This window comes from Plectrocnemia conspersa, unplaced genomic scaffold, assembly GCF_051122295.1.
Source record: "Plectrocnemia conspersa isolate PC_06_02 unplaced genomic scaffold, ASM5112229v1 ptg000009l, whole genome shotgun sequence".
Lineage (NCBI taxonomy): Eukaryota > Metazoa > Arthropoda > Insecta > Trichoptera > Polycentropodidae > Plectrocnemia > Plectrocnemia conspersa.
In genome coordinates, this window is record NW_028277173.1 from 25,397,910 (window position 1) to 25,423,024 (window position 25,115).

At 29.9% G+C, this 25,115-nt stretch overlaps 1 protein-coding gene and 1 long non-coding RNA gene across 5 annotated transcripts in view; one reads left to right on the plus strand and one right to left on the minus strand.

Moving 5' to 3' along the window:
- The window catches only part of LOC148232413 (uncharacterized), a 267,931-nt gene that overhangs the window by 147,805 nt on the left and 95,011 nt on the right, over nucleotides 1-25,115 (minus strand). The window lies entirely within an intron of this gene.
- The window catches only part of LOC148232414 (insulin-like receptor), a 60,158-nt gene continuing 39,364 nt past the window's right edge, over nucleotides 4,322-25,115 (plus strand). For all 4 annotated transcript variants that reach the window (XM_088191305.1, XM_088191302.1, XM_088191303.1 and 1 more), the window contains exons 1-2: nucleotides 4,322-4,593; nucleotides 14,344-14,681. Coding sequence is in view for 2 of the 4 variants with exons in the window: in XM_088191302.1 (XP_088047428.1) it covers nucleotides 4,547-4,593; nucleotides 14,344-14,681 (385 nt within the window). In the remaining 2 variants the exon portion in view is untranslated. The remainder of the gene's footprint in view (nucleotides 4,594-14,343; nucleotides 14,682-25,115) is intronic.

The window sequence follows — 25,115 nt, forward strand, 5'->3', positions numbered from 1 at the left end:
TTAATTTAAGTTAACGCATAAACAGGTTATTTTAATTACTTTATTAATCAGTGTTTTTAAATGCATGAATTTATTTGTTGTCATTGCTTTTACTTTTATGTTATGCTGCTCAAAGTATAATGCTCTAAAATTCTGATACTCTTATACTGCAATATTTTCTTTAATAATTTAGAAGTCATAGTTAGAAAAAGGATGTTTGGAAGCCCTAGCTTCTGCTAACAAATTATTATTTTCAATAACACTGCGATTGATAGATTTTTTTTGAGAAGGGTGAATATAGAATAGGGTTTAAATTGTAATCGTTGAAAATATCTCTGTAATTTATATGCAAGCTTATTTAATTACTCGTGGTAAATATAAGTGCTACGAACATGCCAAAATTATAATTCGTGTTTGCTGACGAAGTCCAGACGAATTTCAAATATTTCCGAGAAACAATGTACTTGCAAAAATGTTGGAACGTGTTGTGATGCCAGATTGGTAAGCTCTGTTGTGGTCCTGCAGGTCCATGATTAACTTTCGATTAGATCTGAGTTCACAGTCGGGGTATAATGGGGCACTTATCCGCGCTTCAAAGAGTTTTGCAAGTTTATATAGCGTAAACGACCGACATAAAGATAAGTCTAGCTGATTTCTGGTCTGAAAAAAAAATCCATAAAATTATACAATATGAAAATCATACTAATTTTGAAAAAATAATGCACACCACTAGCTATTCCCAAAATAGCGCAGCACACTATAAGTATTAATATATGTAATAATAATAGGAGATGGATGTAGTGGCCCTAGTTATATGTACATAATACTTTCTAACCACTAAACAATATAGTATATATTATGTATGATTTGTATGATTATATAAGGACTCAAATGGTGTAATCTGGCAGAAACTGTACTGATAAGTAATCCCTAATCGCGGGTTTCATTTTTGAAGCACAATTGATTATTTATTTATAACCAGATTTTGTACCTTACTTCACCTGTGTTTTATTTCCATTTATGACATATCCTTCAACATGAGGATATACAATGGTTTTAGAATAATTATTTTCATTTCTAAATGTAAACCTATTAATGTTTTGAATTCTCTGTGCTTGACGTCCATACTAGCAGATTCGCCTATGGCTATCGCCATCCGGCATTGCACGTTTATCTATTTAATGTCAGCTACGAGGAGCTGGTCTGGTTCATATCATTTAATTTTATTATTTTTTTCTTTTGTACTATGAATTTTTTTTCATGTATTAATCTATGTATTGTTTTTTGACCATCGTGACGCATTGGGGTAACCTGTCAGGTCACAATGCACCTGATTTAATTTGAATAAATAATATGGTTATACTGAACTTTCTTATAATGCTTCATCTTGCTTGCAATCTACCGAAAAAATATTCTTACTAAATAAACAAAACTCGTATTTGTAAAAATGACATATTCATACAATACCCTTATTTGTTATTTACATACTTAATAAATCTCCATATATTAATATCGTCTAAGATCATTGCTATGTTTTTGTTTAATCAATTTGTTTACAATTGATTTACCTAAATATACATACACGATACTAAATAAATATTATACTTAAACAAATTTATATATCAAGTTAATCTTAAAACATTTCTCATTACGTGTAAGCAAATACTTTACTTATTTTTTTAATACATTATTTATTAAAGAATGAAAAATATTATTTAACAAGTTATATTAATATTATAAGCATAATTTTAAATCGTATTGAAATCCAAATAAAACATATTTATTAATAATAGATTCTTTCTATTTACATTTTTATATAATACTTAATTTTGATCTTCCTAGTTATTTAATGATATATTTTATTTCTATGATAATTTTTTAATCAAATATGAAAAATTAATCTTAGGACTCGCAGACGTGATATTAAATTTGTATATACTGTAATTAACGATTTTGTAATTTGTATATACTGTAAAAATATTTATCAAATTCAAGATAAAATCATAAATAAGCATCAAAAAAATTTGCGCTGAATCCGCAGTAGGAACGCTTGTTGCCAAGCGTTCCCACTGCGACAGTGGCGACACGATTTTATTGCTTTTGACGTGAATTTTTGCCTTCTGAGAAGCGATAGGTGTTTTTGTGCACCCCTAATAAGCAACATTCGATTTAAATATACTTTGGTCAGCCCTATTGTATGAAAAGTCCATAGTAATATCGATATGAATACTTATAATATTTTTAAAACATAGTGTGATATCGTAATGCAGACAAACTATGGAGCAAAATGTGAGATGCGATCTCTGTCTGTACTTGTTCTTCCACTTTTTCCCCTGAGAGATGAGTTGGCTTAGTTTGTATTTTGGACTTGACCTAATTAAAGTTCTAAAACTGTAATTAGTTTTAGAACTTTCATTAGGTTAAGTTTGGGTGTGAACAGCAAATGGACGTTTCGCAATTGTCAATTGAGCTTCATAGACATTTTAGAGCAGCATATTAATTAAATTATATTTTCGTTATTATAAATATATATCTGCTGATAAAAATGTAATTGGAATTCACTAGTGAAAATATAACTTTACCAAAAAATACACATTCGCAGTAACTAATAATAAATAATGCTAAGTATGTAAATATATACATATATTATTACACATAGAAAAATTGAAATCATATAATTTTACTAGCATCTGTCAGATAATTAATATTTGACTGATTATTTATGGGGGATAACCTGAGAATTTCTGGTTTAGAATCAGAGACGTCATTTCAGCTTTATCCATGGACTGGGGGGGGGGGGCGGCAAAAGTTGCCATGCATTTTTCTGGTCAAATTAAAGGGGGGGGGGGAATATCACCACCTGCTCCCCCAAAATAACGTCCCTGCCATCATCAGAAGATCATAAATATCCAGGAGACGGTGGTTTTGACGCTGTGTTCGGACTTGATCGAAATAACTTTAAAATTAATGTATAAAGTCGTGTACTATTAAACCAGCAAAATAATGGTTTATTTATTACTAAGCAAATAGATAAAGAAATAAATTATTTCGCAAACAAAATTGTATGATTGAAAAGTGACACTCCTGAAAGATACAAAAGTATTAAAAATCATTATTTAGGAACCATAAAAAATGAGAATAAACTTGATACGTGACCGCACATATATGTATATATTAATATAAGCTGAGGTAGAATATGCTATAAAAATGTCAAAGAACAATGAGTTAACCGGACCTGATTCCATACCAGCAGAGTTGGTGAAAAAACTGAACGAGGAAAACTTACACAACTTCACGAAATTACTCAATAAAATATAAAAATAACTCACGACTGGTTGCGATCGACATTTATTACCAAAAAATATTTTTCGCTAAAAATTCTGTTAAAATTATACAAGAATGAATTCACACACGCTGCGAAGAAGTACTTAGCGAGGAGCAATTTATACTTAGGAAAGGCCTAGGTACACTGGAAGTACTCTAAGTTAAATGACAGAGGTGTAACACTAATCAAAAATTTGTATTAGAATCGAATAGCTGTTCCATAATTTCAATACAGAGAAGTGTCAGACAATGATGTGTTCTTTCTCTTATTCTTTTCACTATATACACCTAAAACATATTTAAAAAAACATCATGGGACAAAAATGTGTTATGCTGATGACAAGGCAGTATTTTTTGAGACTGTTGACGACCTTCAGAGAATCCTGGATAGTGTATAAAAATGTTGCATATAAGAGGCTACGAATAAATTAGCCGGAGATAAAAATGAGAGGGTGAAGAATTTCAAAGGTACCAAACCTGGGTAGTTGGGTAAACGACGAAATGGACACAGATGAAGAGGTTCAAGTCCACATTGATATTACCAGTTTTTAAAATTCATACACACACATAATATGAAGTAAATAAAAGTTATTATGCACTTAATCAAATACCCAACAACAGCCGACGGCCACCGGTCGGCGTGGTCACACGTAGACACATACAATGGCGCGGCACTAATCCTAAGAAATATTATTATAATTATTTTTGTTCTTTCTTATTTGTTGTTATTTACAAGAAAATAAATAAATAGTATCTTATGAATATCTTATCGATTTTTAAATTCAGAGTCGAAGCCGGGTAAAATTTCGAACGACTCTACAGCCATGGTTAAAACGTTAACTAATTTATGATGGTTTAAAAAAATATGCTTAGGTTCTAATTTTCGCAAATATACATTTTTAGAAATAATTCCCGGTATGTTATGTGTTAATCCTAGGGGGCGTGTAATATCCTCTCGCGGGCCCTGTCCTTGCCCATATCTCGCCAGCGGCGCGGCGCCGGCAGCGGCAGTTTACTCAGTCTGCGGCCCATTCGCTCCGCGGTCGGACGCGTGCGTGCGTGTGTGTGTGTAGTCGCGTGCCTCGCCGCCTATTGGCGTAGGTTAGCACCGATTCGCGAATGTCTAGGCGCAGAATATGGACACTGCGCGCGTGATCCGGTGATTGTTTGCGAATCGAAGTCGCGAGTGCATTAGTGAGTGATGTATCGTTGTTGTTTTGATGGCAGAACGCCGGTGGTATAAATGGGTTCGTTTGCCGCCACTTCTAGTCTAGGCTTCAGTGTGAATAGGTGAGTTTTTAAATAGTAAACATGCAACGTAACGTTGATTGAAAAAAAGAGCGCGAATTTTCAACCGTAAATATACGGTTGAGCTGGTGCCGCACTTGTATCAAATAATTGATTTTTTTCTTTCTATTAGATTAGTATCTAATTAAAATAATTCATTTTTTATTAAGTGTTTTATGTTTACAACTGAAGGAATGCATTGCTTTTATGTTTTGTTTTGTTTAGATTTGATGTAACAATAAACTGATTTGAATAACAAAAATAATTTAATATGACTGTACAATGTTCAAAAATTAATAAACGGCATTTAAGTGTTTCATTGGTCACTTTTTAAAAATGTGCCAAATTAAGGAATTAATGTTTTAATCATATCTTTACTCCCGTGATGTACATAAAAAAATAGGGTTTAAAATTAGAAAAACACGAATATTAGCACAAAAGGATACTTAGATATTACCAATACCGGTGGTCAGGCTTGCCGAGAGGGGATAAATTTTCGGGCCCCCGTTCTTCTCGAGGGGCATGACTGAAAAAAATCATAGCAAGAATATATTTATAAAAAAAAGTAAATACCGACCTCAAATAACGAATCTGAACTAGTTGTTTGAGAGCAATGTACTGGTGTATTTCAGGTATAAGTTCCTTTAGACCTTTTTTATATATACAAGAAATAAAAGGAGCGGAACATTGCCTTCAAAAGCACCCACTTTCTAGGTAGTACTTTCACAATAAACATTATTATTCAAGGAGACAGATTGTATCATAGTTTTTTGACGCGGCTTAGTTTGTATTAAAATTTGATTGAAAATTATTGTTGACTTTATTGCTTTTTGAACCATTAAAAAATATTAGATATGAGAGGAAATATTCAACTAATGTAAATTAGTAGTAGTAAATTTAGATATTCGATCTGAATTTTCAGATCAACAAAAAAGGAAGATGCAAAGATATTAACAACAGTTTTTATAGATTGTATTATCGGTAATTTGACAACTAGATTTAATGCAGGAAAATAAATAATTTGTTATTTCTAAAAAAATCTTGTCTCGAATCTATCCAGAAATGTTTCGGTAAAATCATATCGGAATTCATTTTTACTAGTAGATATATATTTTTACCAGTGAAAATATAATTTATCTGGCAGTTGCTAGTAAAATTATATGATTTGAACTTTTCCATTTGTGGTAATATATATTTTTTACATACTTATCATTATTTATTTACATGCAGTATATAAATGTTACAATGAATGTGTATTTTTTGGTGAAATTATATTTTCACTAGTAAAGTCCAAATACATTTTCACCAGTAGATTTATATTTCTAATAGCAAAAATATAATTTAACCGCTAATATGCTGCTCTAAAATGTCTATGAAACTCAACTTGACAGTTGCGATACGTCTATTTGCTGTTCAAGCCCAAACCTAACATAATGAAAGTTCTAAAATGAGTTAGTTTCAAAACTTTCATTAGGTCAAGCCCAAAGTACAAATTAAGCCAACTCATCTCTCAGGCATCGCGTCTCACCTATTGCTCCATAGTTTATCTGCATTTCGATATTACACTATATTTTATAAATTATAAATTCTCGCCAATTTAATATTTTGCAAAAAATGCAAGCTGATTTTTGAATACTATATCGGATTTGTTTGATCAATTATATTATTGTTTTTTGCTTTTATTTTCACAAATAAAATATAGTTTAATGCAATTAATGTTTTTATTCATTGAATAAAGCCGGTGAATCATTTTTTTGTTAAATTGTGGCGTGCCTTTTAAAAATAAAATATAATCCTATTTATTTTGAACGATATGTTGATATTTTTGTTACTTGTTAGTTAGCAGGGCGCCACGCTCAAATTTGATTGTTGCAAATCGTCCATTTGCTGTTCAAATCCAAGCCTAACCTAAGCAAATATAATAACGGTATAATGGTAAATTTGTTTAGGTTAGGTTTGGGTTTGAACATCACGGGAAACGCAGTGGAGAGTAACAACTGGTGGTTTTTAACCGTGGCGCTGTATTTTCACTATACGCATACTTTACCCCAAAGCTTTATAAGTAAATAATAACAAAAACAGATTATATATTAAACTCAAGCCAAATGTATATACATTAAATAGTCAGAATTTAAATCAACTTTGGGTCAGAATAAAAATCAAATCTCGGTCAGAAATTCATATAAAGAGTCTGGTCATAATTATAATATTCCGGGCAAAATAAATATTAAATTGTTAGAATAATCAACGATCAGAATTAAAATATAAGACGGTTTTAACTTAGGAGGTAAATATTATGTGTGTAACCTAAACATTGTCATTTCTTAATTGTAAATATAGTGATTCATATCTCTAAAAAAAACTTTGAAGTTGATTAACTCGAAACATGTTTATTTGTGTTGAGTTCGCCGTTAATATTCTCGACACTTTATGTTTGGTTAAATATTTTTATGGTATAATAACCATAATATTGTGTTTTTACCATATCAAATAGTTCTGATTTTTTCGCGTGGCTTATTATTTTTGTATCTTAATTTTATATTTCACTATCCATTTCATGTTGGACTCTGATAATAAAATATTTTAAAATATTTTGTTTCAAAAGAGTGGTGTCGATTGTATAATATGTACGTGTCTCGAGATAAATTATGAGGATATAACCCAAATATTGGCATATTTTTCTTATGTACATATATACATTGACGAAAGAGAGTGCTCTACTGACTGATTTTTTATTCAACTCTAACATCAATTCAGTAAATCTTAAATTTAGATTTAACGACATTACATAAATATCATTATCCTGTTTTTCTTTTATTTTTTTATTTTAATATACTACATATTTGTCAATATATTGCGATAAAAAATGTTGATAATATCTGAGCCCTTTTACCCGAAACAGTTAAAAAGACTAAACGTCGACATAAAAACCCTTAATTTATTAAAACATTTTGTATGAAATTTTGAAACATTCAGTACATTGGTGACCCGTCCGTGTTCCTTCCTTTGTTAAAAAGGGCACAGGGACACAGATGTGTAGTTCCTTTTATAATGCTATTTTGCTTTTATATACTTTTTTATTATGTGGAATTTGTTATATTGTGATTCCCAATCGGCAAATATTATTTTTTAAATTAAATTAACGTGATCAATCGTAAGTCAATAAAAATAGCGTCTATGAATAACTTCATAAATATCATTAACATTAACCCTTTCAGTGCCAAGCGAAATTAGGCAGTGTATGCTAAAAATGCCAAGCATTTTTTTTGCCAAATATGGATGATTTTATAAATATATTTTTGAAAATTTTAATTTTTTTGTATGTACTACTATTTATTATATAAATAAAATAAAATACAGTTTATACAATCGAGTACACAAAAAGTCAAATATTTCATAATTTTACAAAGAAAAAAGTACAGAACTAGGAGCCGTCACCCGGATGTGGTATAATATATTTATACAACTTGTGTAATCTCTATTAAACATATTTACGACGATCTGAAAAGTATGATTCCAAATATATTGAATGAAAGGCGTGACAAACTTTATTCAAATATTTTTCACAATCAGTGTTGATTACATCTAACCTGTTGGCCTATATCCAGATTTTTTGCCACAAAATTCAACAGGACAGATCCTTTAATATGGCCATATTTAATATATGTTCAACAAATAATTCATAAGCATTACATATAATAGATCTATAATACTCTATCATAGATTTCTTCTCCTCCTTTTGTTTCAGAATCACTTTCATAATTTTCCATATCAAAGAAAGAGTTGAACCAAAAAATACTGATGTTAGCAAATATTTTTTTAGACACGGCATTAAAAAAATAATTTTACAGCAAACTTTATGAGAGATGACCAAAAATGTTGATAATATAGTAGACAAAAAATCACGGTCAATATATTTCGAATCGAATGAATCAGTTGTCAATATTATAATATACCTTCAATGGGTATGATTCTATATTCCATCTTCACGAGAAGAATCACGAATATTTAATAATTTTAAAATAGTTTTGAGCACCATTAGTTCCGTGAGAGTTGTAAAGTGATTTATTACTGATAAGCAACGAATTGTGTTTAGAGCATTGTATATATTTCGGGGCGTTTTGGGGATTTTGCCAGGTAGTAACTCAACATCTGGATCGTTACAGCCAGCCAAGCTTTAGGGTAGAAACCCAAAGAACATTCTATTCTGTGGGTAGAAATCATTTTCTCGAGTTCAAAAATAATATGGTTCACAAGGTTGTATCAGGAGAATTAAATTTGACCGCAAAAGTTTGGGAATATTACGAATTCTGTTTATAATTTAACTTAAATAAATTATATTTTCGATGGTTCCAAAACTATGTTCCGCTAAAATTGAGTTTATGAAATTGGATTTAACTTGGGGTCGGATCGCAGATTATGTTTCTCGAAACTTGATTTTTTTGCTGCTCCTAACCCCTGGTTTCTTACCTGCTCAACTACTTTTGGTGGATGTTTGTATCGACAAACATCACCGTTTTTTATTTTATATTATAAGCTTGATATGTTATGAGCTTTTATTATTCTCCCGCGGTTTTTTTACATTAACTTTTCATGAGCTTTTGAAGCGGTACTTCAAAAATAGTTTTAGGTTTATATATACATATATCGCTAATAAATATTGAAATATTTCACTATGGTTTCATTTTTTTCTTTCTCAAAACAAATGATGCGGGAAGTCTTAGAAATATGAAGAAAATACTTTCTGAATGGGTTTGAAATATTTTACTGTGCTTCCAGTTTTATATGGTATTCATAATTATTAATTATGTATCCACAAACCAAGTAAAAGTTAAAATATAACATGAATTCTTAATACCAATTTTTACATATTTATTTATTTATTGTAAATCTATCTAATCTTAAATAATTTATAAAAAACTAAATCTTCTGTTGTGTTCAGGGCCGCCGAAAGCGAGCCCGGGCCCTGGAAAAATAATAATTCTGGTCCCCATGACACTATTTTATTGCTTTTGACGTGAATTTTTGACTTCCGAGAAGTGATAATTGTTTTTGCGCCCTTCCATTGCCCAAAATTCGGTTTAAATACACTTTGATCAACTCTAATATTTAAAATATGTTTAAAACATAGTGTATAATCAAAGAACGGACAAAATATGGAGCTATATGCGTGATGCGTTTGGGTTTGAAGAGCAAATAGACGTTTCGCAACTGTCAAATTGAGTATCATAGGCATTTTAGAGCAGCATATAATTGCACCAGCATCAGTTAAAATCTATTTTCGCTAGTAAAAACATAAAACGTTGAAGATGTATTTAGACTTTACTAGTGAAAATATAACTTCACTACAAAATACACATTCACTGTAACATTTATACATCGCATGTAAATAAATAATGATAAGTATGTAAATGTATATATTACTTAGGCGTGTGCGGTGAGATATATTCCCTTTCGCTCGCTCGCGTGTTAATTGACGAGAGTGACTGAGAAGAAGTCGGCGTGAGGGGCGCGTGCAACTCACTTTCGTCACTTAACATTTAGTCCAGTCAAATAAGGCGAAATAAAGGCTAAACCTCGGAATGAAAGATAACAAGCTGAAATTTTGCACAGATTTTCGTATTGATGTTCTAAGGACAGGGTGAAAAGTCTCATAAAATATCGTGTCTGCTAATCAAGATATCAAAGGTCAAAGGTCACAAAATTTGTTTTTTTTGCAAATATCTTGCATTTTATGCATCGGACGTCATTAGATGCTTTACAACACTTGTAAAGCATAAAATTTTCTACAAGTTTGGTTATAATATTTGTTTTGTATCCTTAACCGTTTTTGAGATATAGCGCGAAGAGTGGGAGGCGTACATCCGTTTATAGAATCCAGCGAGTATTTCTACCTGCTTAACTTGGTATAAGCTTTGAAAAAGTAAGCAATCGTGAAAAAAGTGGTCTTGGTGAAAAAAGTGGTTTGAACCATAATTTTATTACTTTTTTTATTGTATTATTAGGAATTATGAATGAAATATTGCTCGACTAGAAATTTGTGCGAAAAAATTGAAAGAGTTGAATGATGTCCTTACGGAGTATGTACCAGATGATAAGAAGATCATTTCCAAATTAAGAGAAAAATATTTAACTGACATTATAATTACAACGAAGATTGGATCATTCCCTATTTTTTCTTTTCCCGATGCTCAAGCTTAAATTTTATCCATAGCTTGGTATGAAAATAAAAAAGGCACTTTGGAAGAAGAACACTTGCGCGTAGTGGAAGCTGCTGCGGCGATTATTAGAGAAGATATTCGATCTTCTGTTGTTGAGACCAAGTCCTATCCGCCCCCGAGTAAAATATTAATGAAGAAATTCCGAAAACTTTATTACATTTTCTGCAAGAAGTTATTATAAAGAACAGAAAAGAAAAGACGGGGCATTTTAAAACGAAATACACAGCTATAAGTCATGCTATAATGACTTCCATACGAAAACGGTCCTTTTCTTCGCAGTTATTAATAGGCCTATCTGTATTTCTTCATAGAAGAAATACAGATAGGCCAAACATCCATAAAGACTTTTGGATGTTTTGTCAAGCTTAGGTTTTTTCGCTTCATATAGTGATACTGTAAAATGTTAAATTTCAGCTGTTTATCACCCACAGCCTCTTAATCAACCATCAGAGTCAAGTGCCTTAGTACAGTATGCAGCGGATAATGCAGAAAAATATTTATACTCTTGATGGCTATAATACTGTTCATATAATGGGAATGATAAAAATAATAACTTCAAAATCTGAAGTTATATCCGATGACCGCATAAAGAAATTTACAACAAAACCAAGTGCAAAGGAGTTAGCAGCACTATCACATATACCCCTTCTAGTGTATGAAAATCATGGCGTACCCGGATTGAGCAAGAGATTCAAGTTCGAAATTTTAATGATGTAGAAGAACTAACCGAACAAATATTTAATGTAGTTGATTTGTTGTGGATGTACGGAAAGTGGAAAAATATATCACCGTTGCCAGGGTGGAATGGATTTATTGAACAACTTACAAAAACAATGAGAACTTTGTAACTTCTCGGATTCTGTTTCTTACTTTTATTCATCATCCTGCGAGTAATATGGACACAATTTACAACACATTACAGTGTACTACAAACACTGCCAAGAAACATGAACAAAGAACATGCTTAATAACTTTTGATCAGCCGTTGTACATAAAAGCACGTGAAATCGTAGCAGCTTCAGATGCTAACTCAGACTTGTCCAGAGTAGTTGTGAAACTAGGAGGCTTTCATATGCTTATGTCTTTTATTGGATGCATAGGGTATATAATGAATGGAAGCTGAATCAAGGAAGCTCTCAGTACAATTTATGCTTTGAATTCTGTCGACAAAATGTTGGATGGTCACGCTTTTGCAAGAAGTATCAGAGGCCATACGCTATTAATTTTTGCATTATCGATGATGATTTTTGAAGATATGGAGATTGAAAGTTATAATGCTTTAGATGGGTTCATTCAGCAGATAACAATTTGCGTAGTTTCCTATGAAACTGTGGAAAAATGTGCAGGTAGCTCTGGCTTCGTAGTTCACATAGCGTTATCCTATAAACGGATGCGCGCTTCCCACTCCCCGCGCTATATCTCGAAAACCATTAACCATACGAAGAAATAAATTAAAACAAACTTGTAGAAAATTTTATTTTCTATAAGTTTTGTAAAACATCTAATGACATGCAACGCAAAGGAGACGAGATATTTGCAAAAAAACGATTTTTATGACCTTTGACCTTTAATATCTTGATTAGCAGACACGATATCTTATGAGACTTTTCACCCTATCTTTAGAACGCCAAAACAAAGGTCTGTGCAAAATTTCAGCTTGTTATCTTTCATTCCGAGGTTAAACCCTTATTTGACGACTAATTAAATATTCATGATTCACTGAAATGATATTTAAAAAAATATTTTTGGGATAGATTTAAGATTTTTAGATTTTCTTTGAGGTGGCCAGCTTTTACTAAGGTGAGGGCTTTTTTTAATATTTCGATTTCTTTAAAATGTATAGTATGTATTTTATTGAATTACATGCATTTTTATGACAAAATTCAAGGGGAGGAAATGCCTCCAAATAACGTCCCTTACATTTACTGGTATTGTACAAAATAATCTTAAACCAATAACAATATTAAGAGTTGATTTATTTAATTTAGCAACTGTATGGGTAAATTATTTTTTATTTCAATATTTGGATCACATATTGATTTTAAATTTAATATTTCTTCAGATAACAGCTCATCAAAATCATTGTTATATTTGTTTCGTAGTTTTTTGGTCTTTTCCTGTCGCGAAATAAGCGCAAGAAACTGAACGCATTATTTATTTCTTTTACTGCATCAAATTACCGATAATACGATCTATAAAAACATTATTTCTTGGCTTCTTAATGTTTTGTCGATCTGAAAATTCAGATCAAATACCTAAATTTACTGCTACTCATTTACATTCATTGGATATTTCTTCCCAACTAATCGCTGACAAAAAATATGTCCATTCGCAAGCGTATAAAAAATCAGTTATTTAACGTTGAAAACTGAAAAATAAAGATCTAAATAAATTAGATTGCACATTAACAAAATCCTTCCTCTCCTATCATTTGGGTATTTTCCACTATCTGGTAAACAGCAAATTCCTTCTTATTAAAAAAACACAGGAAAACATATATATATTTATCATTAAATTCTCATAAACATAATTTTATCGCAGTTTAATGTACTGATAGAAATATCCGCGAGTAACTTGCGAAATAAAATACTGGAAATTGCATCATCAAATCATTTAAAACGGCTTCACAGCTTAAAAATTATGTTGATGACATGATACTGCAATGGTGAACCATTTTGAGAATTATATACATGCCCTTGAACTTCCAAGGGTTAATATGTCATCACTAGGATCGTGGTTCACCAGTCAATAAAAAATTTCCATTTATTCAAACTTTAATTGCTTCATTGACGACGTACATATCAAAGATGTTTTTAGTTGCTACGGTTACGTTATTGTTTTTAAGCTATTCGTATTAAAAATAACGACGTAAAATCATTTTATCAATGTATAATTTAAAAACAAAGGTTAGTGCAAATATTTTTTCGAAATTTCGAAAAATATATTGAGTTGATGCAAAGGACCTTTGCATCAACTCACTTTACTTGTTGAAGAAAGATAAATAATATGTATATGTAATCGATTATTATTTGTATACATTTAAATGTTTTATTTTATTTTTTGCTTGCCGATAACCTTTTGCTTATTTTGACTTGCTGCATGATATTGTTGCTTTTACCTTTAAATAATGATGAATCATTAGTTCATTTAACAAAATATTTTTTTAAATATACTAATCACTATTTATGCAAATTAAAAAATTGCTGCTATAGTAACTTTTATTTAATATTTTATTAACGCAATATTTTTTTTTATAATTTATTATGATTATAAACATCTTTCAACTGTGGGAATATGCGCATATAAGTGTAATTAATGCACATCACGAAGATGTGTTGCGCATATGTTTATAACATAGCCCCTTTTCTAGTTTTTTGCAAAGATCGTCATATATTATCATTTTACGTTACCCAAAGATATAACTTATTTTCAATTACTATAATATAATAATATCGATGTGAAATATAAGCAACAATATTTTCGTTACATGGTTTATTTTTATCTCAATTAACGATATTTTTTTCATTTCCAGTTGCAGTCATACATGGAACCGAAAGATGCGTACTTGGAAGGAAAAAGGTGAATGTTTTCGCGCCACAGAGAATGGACTGCAATACAGATGCGAAAATATGCCACCTCCGAGTTCCAGTTTACATCGCGTTCATACAGAAGTAGCAGTAAACATATCATCATCGCGGATTCCCATACTTGGAAAACCAGTACAAATTCCCACACCAACTTTTTTGAAAAAATCTCGCAGCTGCCTGAAATTATGGAGGAATTTCTTAATAGCTGGGATTTTCTTGACTCTTGTCAACCCCGCTTTCCTCCAGCCGATTGACACAAGTAATGCAGATAGCGAAACTGGTGGTAAGCATAAATTATATTTTTAATTAGACCATTATAAATACATAATACTGGTTAAATCTACATTTTATAATTTAAATAAGCAAACGAAAAAACAACTAATTTAGAATCATTGATACGGTACTGATATTTAAATTAGTATAAAAAGTGTATTATTTTGTCAGTTGTGTTACTCCACACCGAGCAAGCAACAGTCTCGAGTGTAATTTAACAGTGATTTGAAATGTAAACTGACGGCTCTTTACTCTATTGTGCTACACATAATGTAAATTTAACTATACATAGGTTCTTAGCCGACATTTAGATCATAAAATACACTTAATATTGCAATAAATTAAAGACAAGTTATTAATATATATGCCAGACCTACATAAACGACGTTATGTTTACAGCATATTGGAATTAGCCGTTGTAGTTCATTAACACGTCGTTTTATAAATATTATGCTGTATTCTTGGGCGTTTAATTTAATGTTCTCTTGACAGTCACGACTGTCATGTAGAAACAATATATGTACACTCTTTATCGTCAGAATAAAATATGTTTATTGTTTAGCCTGAATAATATAACGACAGTTGTCCGTAGTTTCTAAACATTATTTACAGCTAGATTTTTTATTAAAATGTACAGTAAAAATGCAATATCTAAATTAGAATATCATAATATGGGTATATGTAGAATCGTACTTAGAGCTTCCAAACTGATTAAAACCGATTAGGCGATTTTTCGGTCATTAAAAAAACTAAAACCTGTTTATTTTACTTGGTTAACCGGATTTTACGATTATTTAACTCATTGCATACCGATTAGTTAAATAAAGAATATTAATTCCTTCTCAAAAAAATTTGTTGGTCTCAACAATACTCCCTGCAATATTCGATCTTAAAGTTGAGTCTGCCTCCACTTTGTTGCAGTCCACGTTGGAGGGCTATTGAACTCCGAAGTGGACGTTCAAGTGTGAATGCTAGTAAAAAAAAGTTTCTAAGAAAGGCGTTCTCGGACGAAATGTCAGAGGGAAATATTCTTGGTTTATTCTCGGTAACAAATTACCATTGGTCGCTAGAGTAGATTAGGAACGGCTGTTTTAAGCGCAAACCTGAATGCACGAGTTAACTTTTCTCATTGCGACGGATATTTTAATCATTTCTGATTATTGTTGGGTACTTCATGACTCAAGATATTAAAAGATTTTCCACAGTAGTGTCTCATTTAACGAAGAAACCATTTTTTCTGAGAATAGATTGCTCTCACACAGCAATTATCAAATGTATTTTGTCTATAAATATTGCGCTTACGACAATGAACTTTGGCAACCTTTCAGAACTATTAATAAATAATTGTTTGTTGTGATATTATCGCTAGGATTATAACTTGTTTGTGTGCATTTTGGGCTCGTTAATATTTCAGTTGTTGTGTGATATAATATATCAAGACAGCAAAGTAATTATGGAGATCTTTAAAAGAACACATTTAAAGAGAATCGTATTAAATAAATTACCGGAATTGGCGTAGCTTTGGATCGATTAAAAATAACTGAAGCTTAAAGCAAATACGAAAAATTGGCATTGTTGCCAAGAAAGTCGGGTTAACGAAACACATGTATTGATTTCTTTAAAATGTATACGTATATTCTTAAGTCACTAGAATCAATGCATATATATTATTATTATTTCCAGATAAAGCGTAAAACAGTAAATTTGCAATGTTATTGATACAAAATAGAGATAAGGGGCAGCAAAAAATATTTATTTATTATACATATTTTCTCATTTTGATTTTTCATTAATATTATTAAAATAATCTAGAATTGTACTGAATATAAGTCTATATATTTGTTATTAACAGAACTTCAAAGTACCATTTGTAAAAACAGAAATATATGTACCAACATGATAGCCCAGTGACTCCTATATGGGTACTGATGCTTTATAATCGCACAGATGCATATCATACAGGCGCGTACCGTGAAATATATCCTCTTTCAGTGAGAAGAAGTGGGCGTGCGGAACGCATGTAACGCACGTCCTTATCTCTCACTCACTCTCGTCACTTTACACGCGAGCGAACGAAAGAGAATATATCTCACCGTACGCGTTTGATATCATAATGCATAATTGAAATAAAATCAAGCTAGGTCGTGCATATTAACATCTCTTAATGGTAAGCTGTAATAATAGTTTAATAAAATAAATCACTGGATTACAGATTTTGATTTCAGTATGTTGTCATATTGCAATAAAATATTTACTATAAAATATACATACTAAATAAACACAGCTTTTAGCCAATATCGAATAGTCTCGACTATTTTCATCCTGGTACTCACAGTTAGTAGAGGTTAGGTTAGGCTAGTATTAAATATACATATATATATATATATATATATATATGTTTTACTTTAATGTTTTATGTATTAAGTATTTTGTTATTAGATTGTACCGTTATATACTAGTTTTTTATTATACATTTGAAGTAATAGTCATTGTAAAATAAGTAAAATACACTAAAACACAACCTGTGAAATTTTAGTTACCGCTTCAACTATCAATCATTGAATTAATTAAATTTGACGATCAATTTACATATGTTTAATGACAATTCAATTCATTTAAAAATGATATTTAGATATTATAAGAACATTATAATTAATAATAACATTGTAGTAAATTACAACTAGGTGATATTTTCTATTTAAATTTATAAAATTATGGTTGCTAACAAAAAAAAAAGTAGACAATTCAGGGAACATTAATTGTAATCAGATTAAAAACATTGTAGCTAAAAAATGTTATGCACTATAATCTACTTTTTCAATATTTCATTGTATTTCTTAAAAAAATGCCAATTTGAGAATACATTTTCTTTTGACCGATCAATGCATTGTTTTCATGTGTATTTTTATTGGTGTGAATTGCTTTGTGTAAAGGTTAGGATAAATGTCATTTATTGTAGTTTGTATGAAACTAGGAATGACTATAGATTTTGTAAGCATTGAAAACTGAAAGTATTATGTGTATTGATTAGGAGTTCTAATATGATTACTAATTGTATTTCGATGTGGCTCTGAAATTGTATTTAAAATATTTCCACTATATGCATACTTTTGCCCGTAAGCATTTGCACAAATTAATAATATTAAATGGAATAATGATAATTGATAAATTTTATCATATTAATAACATTTAAATTAAACTAAACCGAATTTTAAAGGTTAAAATAGTATAATATTTAAAATTGTATAAAAAAATATTATCTTTCGTTACTCATTCATTGAATTCGTTAATATTTTTTATCATGTTTAACTAATTAAATATATCGAAAAATTTGATAGTAATTAATCACTGCCAAAAAATAGTTAATAGTTTTCACATAAATGAGCCACAGCGCTATCGTTTTCACTATAATCGATCAAATGTTCTTGAAATAATTTATAGTATAACTCTTTATTACAGTAATAACAGCATCCATATCATAGCCTTTATTTTTATTAGCACGATTGATCGTGTTGCAAAAAATATTATTTAATTATGGATCAATAATAATATGTAACAAATTCCACGTAATAAAAAAGCTTAGACATGCAAATTAAAAATCAATTAAAAAATGCTGTGATAAAATATATGTTTGTTCTGAGTAAAAGGGTCAAGAAATAATAAATATTTTTTATTAAAAACATATCTCTCAAGATTCCTGTGTATTATAATATGCTAAATAAAATTCCAAGATTTTTGTTGATAAATATTAAAAAATTGATTTTAAAGATTTTTATCATTTGATAGTGTAAAGGAAAAACTAGTAATGTTATTTATATTATGTATTATCAAATATCTGGACATCTTTAATATAATTTCTTTATTATACATAGAAGGAAAAAAGTAGAATATGTATATATTATTAAAAAAGGATAGCCAAATAATATTAAACTCACCTTTCAAATATTTTTGCTTGTAGCTCACGTGGTTACCTAGTAACCGCAAAAGGTCAAATTATTAGCATATATATGTATATACATAGCAATTGTTGTGAAAAAGAAATGGTATGATTGTGATTGTATGGAGCTATTTCAGTTATTATTATTACATTGTAAATGTAAATAACATTTATTAAATAAAATCCCTTGCCTATCGTTGAATTTTTTGATAATCAAATATTATTGTTTCATAAAATACATATCCGATTATTAAAATGTAACATTCTTATTTATTATTAATAACAATCTTTTGAGTATATTTATTTTTCGGAATTTATTTATCTTATTATTTAAATGATCTCCAGAAGAATAAATAATATTCGAAGAATCGAAAGCTTATCTCAAAATTGAGATACGTGCGAATAATCCTTTTATTTAAAGTAAGAACCCCAACAATATTAGGGGTAGATAGCGCATCAAAAATTCATAAATTCAAAAGAAATATTTATACTTACTCGGGTCAATTGTCTCAAAAAAGTGATCTGGTTTACCAGATGTCCTTTGAATTTGATCGGTTGAATAGTTTCTTTATAGTTTGAACATCAATCGTTTATTATCGTAATTAATCATTTAGATTGCAAAAATATTTTAACAATAGCTCTGTCTGCCAAAATATTCATTGGTTAAATAATAGATATTTTATTAGAAGGAAGGAACGTTATTTACATTTTTAATTATAGTCACATGGTGTTTGACTGGATGAATTATGGGTTATTATATTTGCAATATTTTTTTACCAAATGCATAAAATAATGACTAAACCAGTCTTTACAAATTCTTTAGTCAACCATTATTATTTTCGCTATGGTAAATTATAACAGGTTTGATGTTGCAATCCCCAACAGTATTTATATCAAATATAAATTTCGATTAAAAGCTAAACAGTCGCTTGCTTATCGATTACAAGCTTATCAATGTCTCGATTTTATCTTCAATTTATTTTAAGTAATTTTGCTTATATAATATATAATTATGTAGTAATTAATAATTTTGTAAAACAATGATTTCTTTCAATGTTTTAACATTTTTTCTATAATCCATAATTACATTATACTTATGGATTATAAAAGATGCTCAAAATATATTTTTTTTATTTTAGCCAATTTTATCAGTTTTCACAGATGCTTGTGAAATTAAATTTTCTGATTTGTATTTAAATATATGCAATGATCTCAAACCTGTTTTTTTAATAATTTATTTTACATGTATAGTTTTGTTAATAACCAACTAACAAAAAAAAACTAGTGTATTACTTTACATATATAATAAATCATTTGTTGCATTAAATGTAACGAAATTCAATAATATAAAATAAAAAACAGTTCCAAAACTTCCAAAATCCATTCAAATTGCTCATATACTCGGCAGTTACCTAAGGAGCAAATTGTCTTCGCGACGAATGTTAATCTCTTACCGATGTTGACTATAAGGTTCATTTGTGGTGTTAGGCAAATATACATATTATATATACGAATAATTTAATTTATTAACAAAAAAAATAAATGTCAATTTATTTTTAAAAATACAAATAAAGCTTAGTTTTGATTAGAAAGTTTGACAATTGTATTAATAAACAAGGTGGTTTATTTCATAAATTTACATTACAATTCGAATTAGAAGTTAAATCAGAAAATTATGTTATTATTTTTTTACGTTCGTCAACCATAACGTACGTAAAAATATACGTCATGAAAAACATTGTAAAAGTGCTTGGATTAATTAGAAATGAAATAATCGCATTATGGTCTAAAACTCTTCCTCTAAAATCACCCCATTTGTCAATGTTGATGACCGATAATTACAAATGTCTGTTCAAACAATGGTTATTCGATATGAGGGCCATTTTTTAAACGTGTTTCGAAGCTTATTAAAAAATTGATTCAAGGAGTTTTTGTAGTAATTGATTACTTGTGTGGTTATTGTGCTATTCTGGGTGTTCTTCAGAATTTATCGATGAGCTAAATCATTGCCGTTTTGACGATTTCTAAATGCTATTGTTGAAACGACGATTTCTAAATGCTATTTTAATCAAAATGTACAATATTACCCATAAATATCCTTTATCAAGAAGTATGCTTGTAATATTAAATATTACTTTAAATTCTTAACTTTTCATAATTTTCTTTTCTTACAATTAAATATCATTAATATTTCATAATTTCGTATGGTTCAATGGTTTTGTGCTTTCATCAATAACCATTAAAAATATGCAAATTACTACAACCATAAACATTATAAATCGGCGGAACACCCAAAATCGCACAATAGCCACGCAGATTTTCGCAATTCAATATATATTTTTTGCTGTCACGAATAGGTATTTTTAGTATTAATACTTAATAACATGTTTTGCCACAGAGCTACAATTATATGCGCATAAAAATGCAGTTAAAAGTGACTTTTTAATATTTTGTCATTAAAAAGAAAAACGTTAAATTTTAAATAATATTAAAGAAAAAATAATACTTGGGATTTTAATTATTAAAAAGCAGCAAGCATTTCAGAACACATAGAATTTAATAATGGTCATTCAGATATTCGAAAGCAATCAATTAACACAAAAAATCTTTAAACCCTTTTCTTCATAAGCTTCGAAACTGATCAAGAAAAAAATAATAACTAACAGCTTCACATCGAATAAGCATTGTTTGCATTATCTTTTGTAATTGCTGTACGACCAACTTAAAACTAGCTAAATACGATGACTTTGGAGGTGGAACTAGACCTTAATGCAATTGGCTCCCAACTTGACTATTCTTTTATTTGTTATGCTTCTTAGAAGGATCAGTATAAAAATGTGGTCTCATATTTTATAATAACACTTGATTATAGTCGCGATACTACATGTTTCTGTACACATTTTGGTAAGACCAAAAGTCTCACAACTCGGCCACTAATCCCGAAAATCAGTGTTGTGTTAGGTTTTATATCCTTGTTTGTGACTGCAGCCAAAATAGACGCCGGTAAAGCTAGTAACGGTTTCTTTTTATTAAGCATATATAAATAGACGTCTTCGCTGGAGTATCGGCGAAATATTGTCGGCTGTGATCTGTTGTGGTATGATTTTGTGATGCTGCTTGACAATCCGCTGATGTGCCTCGTGCAGGGACTTATTTGGGTCAGGACCGACTTAAAAATATTCTTATAAAAAGAAAGGTCCTAAGAGAGCTAAAAAAGGTCATCACGGAAATTTTTATTTAAAATCAATCTCGAATTTTTTCTTCCAAAAATGTCAACACAGGACAGATTGCCACAAAAGCTAAAAAAAGGTCGTCATAGAAATATTTGCTAAAGAATATCTTAGAATTTTTTAATGAGGACAATAGCACACAAAATTTTATTTAAAAACCATTACGGGATTTTTGTTTGAAGAGAATAAATTGCTACAAGAGCTAAAAATAAAAATAGTCATTTAGAAAATTTTGTTTAAATACAGAATGAATCGGAAGAGATATCGATACCGTGCTAAATAGAAGCAAATGGCGCCCCTATTCCGAGTAATTGCCGATCCTTTGGTGCTCGTTCCCCGGACTTCCGCCCGTATATATATCGCTCCAGATTGGGGTTGAGTCTCGGGAAGGTCTTCCTCCGTCTGCCTTTCTGTGACCAAGTGTCACATATTTATATTTCTGATTCGAGACAGCTCTGGCGAATCACTGATGAGAATGTTGGTGCGCCAATTGCATTGCTTATTTGACAAACCCACGAAATATGTTTACGTCTTAAAATCGACACTTTGGGCGGGTAAAAATAACAATAGTTTTTTTGCGCACGGTGGAACGTATTGTTTTCATGCTAAAATATGGGTTTTATGGTACTTATGGATGATTACCAATGATTAACGTTTCGGGACGGATATGGTTCGTGAAATATTAATATTTATTAACGCAATTATTTAGGCTCTCTCTTCCATTGTTAGGCCTTACATTCGAGACGAGTTAATATTTATTTTCATTTGTTCGAAATGGTTGTTAGAATGATTAAAATTATTTGCGTAGGCGGTTGGATCCCTACACCGTGTTTTGAGTTAGTGTATGTATTGTGCATACAATATAAATATACATAAAATATTTTCTAAAACTAGTTGTAAAAATCAATCTCTGTGGTCATGTTATTAAGTTTTGCATATAATGTTACATTGCTAATTTCGTAAAGTTGTATGACTGTTTTGAAATGAATAATCAAATCAAACTGTAAAAATATTATAGTGGCCTCATATTATGAGGTTCTAAAAATATCGATTCGCACTATGCTATTAGAGAAAGTGTTTTAGCTATAAATATGAACCTGTTATAAGTGTAAGACTGCGGCCTTGACTTATAAAAGAACGAGACTGGTCGCAAAAAATCCACAGCTAGACAAATTGTAAATTAGCTAAGTTGACCGGTAACGGTATATAACGTTAACGGCAAAATGAAAGCATTCCACATGCCCAAAATAGCCAGTCTGTTTATAAATTGCTATTACGCATGCAACGAAAACACTTGGCGTAAACATTGTGTATTGTCTGGTGTAGTAAGATAGTGAATACTATTTCGATGGGAACCTACGATATGAACATTTTAAGAATACACACAAAGATTAATAGCTTCAGGGAAATTTCAGTTTGCTTTGTATCGTTTTTCTATTTTACTATTTTGACATGTTACAAATTAATTAAAGCGTTTAGCTGAATATTATGCATAGTTGAATTTAGTTATGGGTGAGATTTATAATAATTAAAGTCAAGGCATCTAGTAGTTTCACAAATAAGTGTTTTCTACCCACACGACCAGATACCTGATGTGTATCGAAAATATTTGAAACAAGCTATATGCATATATAATCTAAAGCTTATCAATCGTAATCTTATCTCACCGGACGAAGTCACATAGTTGAATGCTGCTAATAACATTTAGCAAAATTCAGATGCTGAAGCTGATGCAGCTTATGCCCAAGCGCATGCTTCCTGATTTTTTCTACCTTTTTAACACATTGCATTCCGGGCATTATTCCAAAACATGCATAATGCCCGGAATGCAATGTGTTAAAAAGGTATGTGTCGAGATTATTTGCAAAAATTAAAACCTAAACTTATTTTTTTTAACTCTTTAATTAGTCAAATTTAAAATACAGTTTCGTAATGATCGTTTTTTTTATATCCACAATGGTAAAATCAGTAAACGTCAAACTGTAAAAAATAAATTTATGTTTAGAAAAATCAAATATACATATTTTAAGAATAAAAACGATACAGATTGGTGATGAAATATAATATTATTTTTAAATCAATAAATACGTTATGTTTTAATCCCAGTTTCTTATACATCATACCAATAACAATGACCGTCTTCAGTGACTCCCAACCGGTGGTATGCGTAGGTTCAAGTATTAGCGGCAAACCTCATATTAGGGTTAATAAATTCGTTAAAAGGCCGTAAATAATAAAAAAGCTGGGACGTCATTTTGTGGGGAAGAAAAATGCATATCATTTAATTAAAACAAATAATTAAATGGAAATTAAAAAAAAATTGAATTACGTCCCTGACTCTAAATTAAAATTCTCGGGTTATCCCTCAAAGAAAATCTAAAAATACAGTCAAATCTATCCCGAAAATATTTCTTTTAAATATGTCATATCAGAATACATTTTCACTGGTAGATATATATTTTTACCAGTGAAAATATAATTTATTTAGCAGTTTCTAGTGAAATTATATGATTTTAACTATTTTATATGTTCATTTACATATTTATCATTTATTTATATGCGATTTTACAGTGAATGTGTATTTTTTGTTGAAATTATATTTTCACTAGTGATTTCCAAATACATTTTTACCAGTAGATATATATATATATATATATATATATATATATATATATATATATATATATATATATATATATATATATATATATATATATATATATATATATATATATATATATATATATATATATATATATATATATATATATATATATATATATATATATATATATATCTATTAGTGAAAATATAATTTAACTGCATAGGCACTAATATGATACTCTAAAATGTCGATGAAACTCAATTTGCCAGTTGCAAAACGCCCATTTGCTGTTCTAAAGCAAACCTAACCTAATAAAAGTTCTAAAACTAATTATAGCTTTAGAACTTTCATTAGAACAAGTCCAAAATATTTTTCTTATTAGAAAATAAGTAGAAGAATAAGTACAGACAGATGACGCATCTCGCATATTGCAACATACTTTGTCTGCACTTTGATGTTACGCTATGTTTTAAAAATCTGATAGATTTTGATATAAACGGGCTGATTAAAGTATATTCAAATCGAAGTGGGAACGCTCGGTAACGAGCGTTCCCACTGCAACGTCGCCGTCACGATTTTATTGCTTTTGACGTGGATTTTTGACTTCTGAGAAGGGATAATTGTTTTTTCCGCCCTCCTATTGGTCAAAATTTGGTTTAGATGTATTCCATT